A 7,340-nucleotide genomic window follows, 5' to 3' on the forward strand; every position below is an offset into this window, starting at 1 on the left:
AGGCCTTCAGCTTTGCCTCAGAATTGCACCTGGTCACCGTAATGTGCCGACACCACCGCACCCCTGCCCCAAGCACTCCCAGTCATGGTATCCAACTAGGTTGGAAATTTATTTGCTTCCAAATTTGATATCCTTCCCACAACTAGGCTGTGAGCTGCAGGAAAGCAGGGGCCGAGTCTGTCTGGTGCCCCAGCCCCTGCAGCATGTCTGAGGGCGCGGTGGATGCTCTGATGAGATGGGTCCACTGATGAGCACAGCTGATCCTTCCTGGCCCAGGCCCAGCCCTCCCTCCTGCCTGCTCCCTCAGTCCTCTGACGCTGGAGAAGCTGTTGGTCCCTTGCACTAGTCCTGTGGTTATCCTCTCACTCTTGGGTCTCCCCTGACAAACCCCCTGAGCCCAGCGCCTGGCCTATGGCAGTGCTCAGCCACCTCTTGCCAAACACCTGAATCCATGTTGGAATACCCCCAATTGCACTTTATTCCTGCTTCATTCTCACTATGGGCTCAAAATGAGGTAGTCTTCCAGAGGGCAGGACCCACCCTGCACAAGGCCCCCTGGGGCTGGGGTCTCCCCCAGGGCCAGCCCATGGCTCCCAGGGACTGGCCCGTCTTCAGGAAGAGCCCTGGGACAGGGTACTGGGAGTGCAACTACCACAGCAGCAAGTTTTATTGCAACCAGAATCCCCTGGTCATGTGGGGGGGGGCAGAGGGGCATCAGTCACTGATACCATGTTCCCAGTCCATGACACAGAGCCACAGGTCCAGCTGGCCGTGCCCCATGTCTTCCCCCGCCCCCCATCAGGGCATCGGCAGGGCTGAGGCAGAGGGAGGTAAAAAGCAGAGTCCATTTCAGCACAGCCTTCATCCAAGCGATCTGAGGAGAGGTTGGTGGTCGGGGTCCAGGTGGCCCAAGATGCACAGGGCCCTCTGAGCTGACTTCGGCACAAGTTCTCATGGAGTTTGGGGGGAAGCAATGAGGCCACCCTGCCCACAGGGAGAGGGTGGGAGGGAGGGAAACAAAGGCTCAAAGTGAGAAATCCCTGGCCAGCAACCACACACAGGTAGGACCTTGGGACCCTGACTTCTAGACCAGGGCCGTGTCCATCCCCTGCCTCCAGCATTCATTCCGGTCTGGGCACCCAGCCTGGCCATTCTCGGGTCCTATGTGGGGATCTGCAGGTGGCCCAGGTCCTGGTCCATGATCTGGAGGACGTCGTCCAGGATGGAAGGCCCCAGGTCCACGTGCAGGGAAAGCAGGGAGCTGGCATGGGACAGCAAGGGCTCCTCGGCCCCTGACTCGGTCAGCCCACTGTGGGCCGAGCCAGCCTCTGGAATTCTCCAGATGTCCACGCTCCCTGCCTCCTGCAGGGAGGGCTGTGGGGAAGGCTGAGGGGTCTCCAGATGCAGGCGAGGAGGTTTGGGTGGGGCCTGGGCGGTGGGCAGGGTGAGGGCTTGGGGTCCACCGATGACAGGGAGGGAGATGGCGTTCTTGAGCAGAGGGGACGGCCCGTCGGGGAGCTCCCGCCCGCACAGCGTGGCAGTGCGGGTGAACTGGAAGGGGAGCTCGAAGCTGCCATCTTCCTCGGCTTCCTCGACCGCTGTTCCCGGCAGGAGGTGGAACTTGCCCTGCAGGAAGGAGATGTCACCGAACATGTCACTGCCACCTCCACTGCCGATGTGAATGGTGTGTCGGAAGTCCCCCAGTGGCGGGCTGATCATGTCTGAGGACAGCAGGTCCCGCAGCTTCTCCTTCTTGCCCTTGCGGCCGCCGCGCTTCAGGTAGATGGGCACCTTGGTGGACATGGTGATCTCGCCACCCAGGCCTGGCTGTCAAGGCCGGGACAGTCCGCTCACCGGGACCACGGCCTCTGCTGCCTCCTCTCACCACCCTCAACCAGCAACGCCCAGAGAGAGCTTTCCAGACACCAAAATCTTGCCAAAGGTCTAAGACTAGGGTGTGAGGTGTGATTGAAGTTGGCCCAAGGAATTAGGAAAAGAAAGATTAATGATCAACGAAGTCAGAGGGTCGAGATAACAAAAACCCTCTCTCCCCAAAGGGCTGAAAATTCTTCTGAAAACTGGAAGTAGGAAGGTGCAGAGCTCTTCCACAGTGATGCTCTCTGGGCTTGTCCTTGCCAATTTCTCTCCGGTTCGTGACTGAGGAGCTGAAATACCAAGGGTAAAGTCAGGGATAGAAGGACAAAAGGCAGAAGCGTCCTCCAGGAGCCCACATGGGGCCACACTCCCGTGAGGAGCCCTCCTGGCAGAGGCCCGTGTTCACTCACAGGCTTACTGCCCCTCAGGGCCTGGATCACCAGCGCCAGTTTTTTTTACATCAGCCAACACTGACAAATTTATTCTAAAATATCATTTCTATATGCAAGCATGAGCAACAAAATGCATTACTAATTATCTCCTAGAAATTAATTTTAGAAAGGAAAAAGCAGTAAAGGAAATATGCAGAAAATGTACCCATAAAGCATTAGGCGTCATGGGGGTGCCTACAAGTGGGGAACCTGAGTGACAGGCCTGAAGTCATATCCACAGCCCTGGCTCTGGTCTCTTGTCCTGGGTCCCCAGCTCTGCTCATCAGCATTGTCTGGGGGCTTACCCCCTGTTGCACTCAACTCTGCCCTAAGACATGACCAGTGCTAAATTGTGTGGGGGTCTCACGGATTTGTCTCAGCCCCCTACTTGGCCGAGGATGGAGATCTTGTAACTTCTGTCTTGCCCACCCAGACCAGATGCACAGCAGGTGTTCAGCCACCAGTGCCTAACGACTGCCACCTCCACCTCCCATTTGGCTCCCTTACATCCCACCTGGAAGTGAGGTCACTTCAGAGTTTCCCTTTTCTCCTCCTGTGGGTTAGGAGTTTCTCACAGACAGGGGCTGAGTCTTATATAGTTTCTGCCCCTTCTCCCTGCCCTAGCACCTAAGAGGAAGACGGACTGGGGGTGGGGGGTACAGATACATGGTTGGGGTGCAGGGGAAGGTTCTGCTCCAAGCCTGGAATTTGCAAACATATCCCATTTAATCACCACAACCATCCTGCTACATTCGCATTTAAAAATTAGAGCTATCGGACATTTTGGAGAGATTCCCACAAGGCGTTGCAGGAGAGAAGCAAACTGCAAAAATGTAGCCTAGAAGATTCCATGTACTGAAAGCGCTAACCAGCTCCCCTCCCCACCCCCCCACATGTATGTGTGTGTAACTACATATCCGGGTCTGCACAGGATTATATCCGATGCTGGAACAGAGAAGAACGTGGAAGGCCAGCACTAGGCTCATATGGCTGCCTAGACTGGTGTGTCGGGTCAGCAACATGAGAGGAAATTTGTCCTCCACGAAAGTTATCCTTAATATTTGGTCCTATTACTAAAAAATGATGTGTGGAAGCTAAATATGAAAGCTATTACTAAAAAATGATGTGTAAAAGCTAAATATGAAAGGCTGATCACCAAAACGTTGAGAGGAGTTCTCTCCAGGTGGGAGAATTTCAGGTGACTTTCCCTTTCTTGGTCGTACTTTCATAAGCTCAAATTCTTCATAATAAACATATATTATTTATGAGCACATATTATTCATGTAATCAGAAAAAATCAAAGATATTTTTAATGTGGAAAAAAGTACATACACTCTGGAAGGGTGTCATACAGGTTTAACAGAAAAAGGAAGTGGAGCGAGCACTCCCTCTGGTTCCCATGTTGGGAGATTGGCGCAATATGTAGAATCAGAGCATGAAAGACAGAGAAACCTATCCAAGGTCACCCAGCAGGTAACCAGAGGAGCCCACCCTCCCAGGGGGCAGCAGGGGCTGAGCAGGAGGGAAATCGTTGGGGAAGGGTGAGCAGCAGCAGGAAGGCCTCTGCCAGTTCCTCTGCCTCAGTCTTCATCCCACGCGGGGTGAGGGAAGACTGAGGGGGCTGGCAGGAGGGAGCAGGAAGGAGGATGCAGAAGAGGCAGAATCCCAACTATCCGCTCCCCCTACCCCAGCCCAGGCCCTTACTCAGGAAACCCCACCCCAGGACCGGACACTCTGGGTCAGTCGTGCTGAGCCACAGAGACCGGACATCTTGCTCCTCCCAGAGCACCTGCAGCTTAACAGGAAACAAAGGAATGACTCTCAGGTGGCAGAATTCCAGTTAAGCTTGGAAGGAGCTGGGGGAAGGGCAGGGAGGCAGTGAGTGCTCTGAGGTCTTGGAATCTCATCGCTTATTTATCCAACAGACATTCATCCCTGCCTGCCATGCCAGGTCTGGGGGGGGCAGGCTGACACACATCCTAACTGTCCCCTTGGCAGACGAGAAGTCCTGGGGTCGCTTTTCCTTCCTTTTCACTCATGGGGAGGGGAGTTGGCTGGTGGGATTTGCCCAGAACTCGGGCCAACCCCGCCCCCCATCATACAGGGGCGCCAAGACAGCCTGAGCGTTTCCATAACAGATCCAGCATCCCTGACAGCTCTCTTGCACTGAGCCAGATGTACCCACCCAATTCCAGATGTGGGGAGAACTGAAGCTGGGGGGAAGGGTTGAGCCAGTGTCAGCCACCAGGGGAGCGCTGGGAATTGCAACCATCAAGCCCCAAGTATTCAGATTTGGCAACCACGAGACCCCAGGCTCCAGCTATCCTTGCACGGTTTCCATCTTCATGCTCTCAGGCACAGCACGATGGTGGGTGGCATTACTAGCCTTTACAGAGGCAGAAGCTGAATCTCAGAGATGTTAAGTAACTTTGCCAAGGTCACCCAGCTAGTAAGCAGAAAAGTGGGCACTGCTACCCAGCTGGGTCCCTATGGCTCTGATGCAGGGCGCCATGCCAACCTCTGTAAACTGCTTGGGGAGCAGGAGAGAAATAGGCTCCCAACCGGGCTGAAGCCATCAGGCCCCCAAGTCTCCTCCATTTAAGTTTTGCCTCTTGGCTGCCCCCATCTCTCAGCCTACAGGTGTCCAGAGATACGAGAATGAGCTCTCCATCAGAACAAGGCTCTAGGGGACTGGGATGCATGGCTTCCTGTAGCTTTGGGAGGAGCAGATGGGAGCCATTCCAGCTCTGTGGGCTTGCGCTGGAAGGAGCCCTGGACCTCCTTCAGAGAAAATGACTTCTTGGAGGCAGAGCTCCTCCTGTCACAAGGAATACTAGGCCATGCTCCACTTGCGGTGTCCAAAAAGCGGTCCCCTGACCTTGAAATCAGGAGACGGAACTGAAATCCATCTCCACCTGAGACCCACTCTAACCTTGGGTAAGACACCTTTCCTTTCTGGGCGTCACCTTCCTCATCTATGAAATGGGATGATAATGAAACCATCACCAGGGGGCTGCTGGAGACCCTAATCCATACTACAAGTAAGAGAGGGCGCCGATGTACAACAAACGACAAAGGGTTAGCAGGTATTTATTCAGCAAATAGCTGTTAAGGCCTTCCTCGTGCATTTTGGTTCTCCAGGGACAGTGCTCCAAATAAAACCAAAACTAAACAGCCCGTTCGCCTCCTCCTGCCAGCTGCGACGTAGCCTGCATAGAGTCTCCCTCGCGGGTCGCGGGGTCCCCCTGCGTCGCTGTGCAGAGCGGCGCTCGGCTCCGAGGCCGCTAGGTGGCGCGCGCACTCCCACTACTGCCCCGCGTCCCTGCGGAGTCCCGGGGCGCACAGGGGTCTCCAGCGCGTCTCGCGCTCCAAGCAGGCGCCCCCCAGGGAGCGGCACGTTTGCGTACCAGAAGCGAATTATCTGCGGGATTGTCTTCTCTTGAAGGGGGTTCTGGTGTCACCACCAGACAATCAGGGGGAAAAGGGAGCGATCGGGGATCCTGCCCTGGTATCCAAGCTCTGGGAGGAGCCTCTCCCATGCTTTCCGGCCTGGGCGATGTCTGACTGTCCGCTCGGCGCACGGCCAGAGCTCGGGCCCCCGCCCCTGGCTCCCACGGGTCCAGCTCTCAGTCTCAGCTCGGGTTCCGGCGCCGACCCTTCCCCGCCCTCTGCCCGAGAGCAGCCCAGCCCAGCCCAGCCCGGATCCGTTTCAGGACACTAGCAGCCACGGCTAAAGATAGGAGGACACCTCACCATTGACTAAAAATACGACCCCAAGCCTGGACGGGGACGCTGGGCAACTGGAGGGCACTCTCGGCTCCCGAGGGGTGGGGCGGGGGTCCTGGCGCAGCGTGGAGAGAGGGACCGGGAAAGTTCGGATTCCGGATGCGCAGCTCCCCGGGACCGAGGCACTGGCGGGAAACACCGTGTAGCCTGAGGAACCAGGGAAAAGATCTACGTGGAGGTGAGCTGGGGGTCGGGCGCGAGGTAGGATGGGGTGCCTCCAGAATGGGCCTCTCGAGGGACTCCCTAGGAGCCGCGGTACGGCTGCAGAGTCCCGGCCTGAACTCACCTCGACGCTCGTAGGCGGCCGACTTGGGGGGCAGCAAAAGCTCAGGAGCTGGACCGCGCGGCGATGGGACCAACCTAGGCTGTGAACTTACTGTGCGGACCGTGGCCCCTGAATCCCCGCCTCCGACCCGCGGAGCCAATGTCGGGGCCGCCTCAACCAGGCCCCGCCCACAGCCCCGCCCTGCTCCGGGGCCCTTCGGAGCTCCCCCTTTGGAGGCTCCGCGCCGGGGTCCAGCAGCCGCGCGCGCCCAAGGGTCCAGTCCAGGTTTGGGCGGCCACTGCCTAGACGGCTTCGGGAGCTCGGGCTGAACTCCGCGAACTCCGGCGGTGCCCGTCGGAGCCAAAACTCTCGGCTCTAGGAAGGCCGAGAGGGTGGCAGCGGGAAGACCGAATTCTTCAGAATTCGCGGAGTGCCCTTGGACGAATTCCCTCCCTTGAAGGGCTGGGCCAGGGGAGGCGCCCGCACAAGTGTATTCGGTGACTACAAAGGAAATGAATGAGGGCTTGGAGGCACCTACATTAAAATTTTTCGAACTTCCTAGAGCTTTCAGGAGTTTGCCGCCCCCTAGAAAAGAGGGCATTGAGGGTGTTTGGGCAAAGGGGCTTGGCCACACCCGTATTTGCTGTCAGACTAGGTGGCTTCCGGGGCGGGGGTGGGACCCTAAACTCATTCCAACGTTGGTTGTTTGATTGGCTGGTTGGTTGGTTGGTTGGTTGGTTCATTCATTAGGTACTGGAAACATTTGCTGAAAGGCTGGCGATGGACTGAAGAGAACTCTGCTCTTGCTCCTTTCGGCGATCCAGCCGATATTTGTTGAGCATCGATAGGAGCCAGGTGCTGTTCTTGTGGCCAAGGATTAAGCTCCCTCTGTGGGACAAACTGTCCAATGAACGGAGATGGAGGAAACCCAAGTCCCCAAGCACACAGTGATACCCTTGTGGGTGGGCAAGTGCTAAGAAGAG

At 56.7% G+C, this 7,340-nt stretch overlaps 1 protein-coding gene across 1 annotated transcript; it reads right to left on the reverse strand.

Annotated features, from left to right (window-relative positions):
• Positions 1-637: 637 nt before the first annotated feature.
• Positions 638-6,494, reverse strand: CDC42EP2 (CDC42 effector protein 2). The gene is made up of 2 exons (XM_010996011.3): positions 6,379-6,494; positions 638-2,165 (listed from the first exon to the last, which is right to left on the reverse strand). Exon 2 carries the CDS (start codon positions 1,801-1,803, stop codon positions 1,162-1,164), a length of 642 nt encoding a protein of 213 aa, XP_010994313.1. The 5' UTR covers positions 1,804-2,165; positions 6,379-6,494; the 3' UTR covers positions 638-1,161.
• Positions 6,495-7,340: the final 846 nt, after the last annotated feature.

Source organism: Camelus dromedarius, chromosome 12 (genome assembly GCF_036321535.1).
Source record: "Camelus dromedarius isolate mCamDro1 chromosome 12, mCamDro1.pat, whole genome shotgun sequence".
Taxonomy (NCBI): Eukaryota; Metazoa; Chordata; class Mammalia; order Artiodactyla; family Camelidae; genus Camelus; species Camelus dromedarius.

Coding starts and splice junctions, on each gene's coding strand:
- CDC42EP2 (XM_010996011.3), bottom strand. CDS start 1,803: ATGTCCACCAAGGTGCCCATCTACCTGAAGCGCGGCGGCCGCAAGGGC.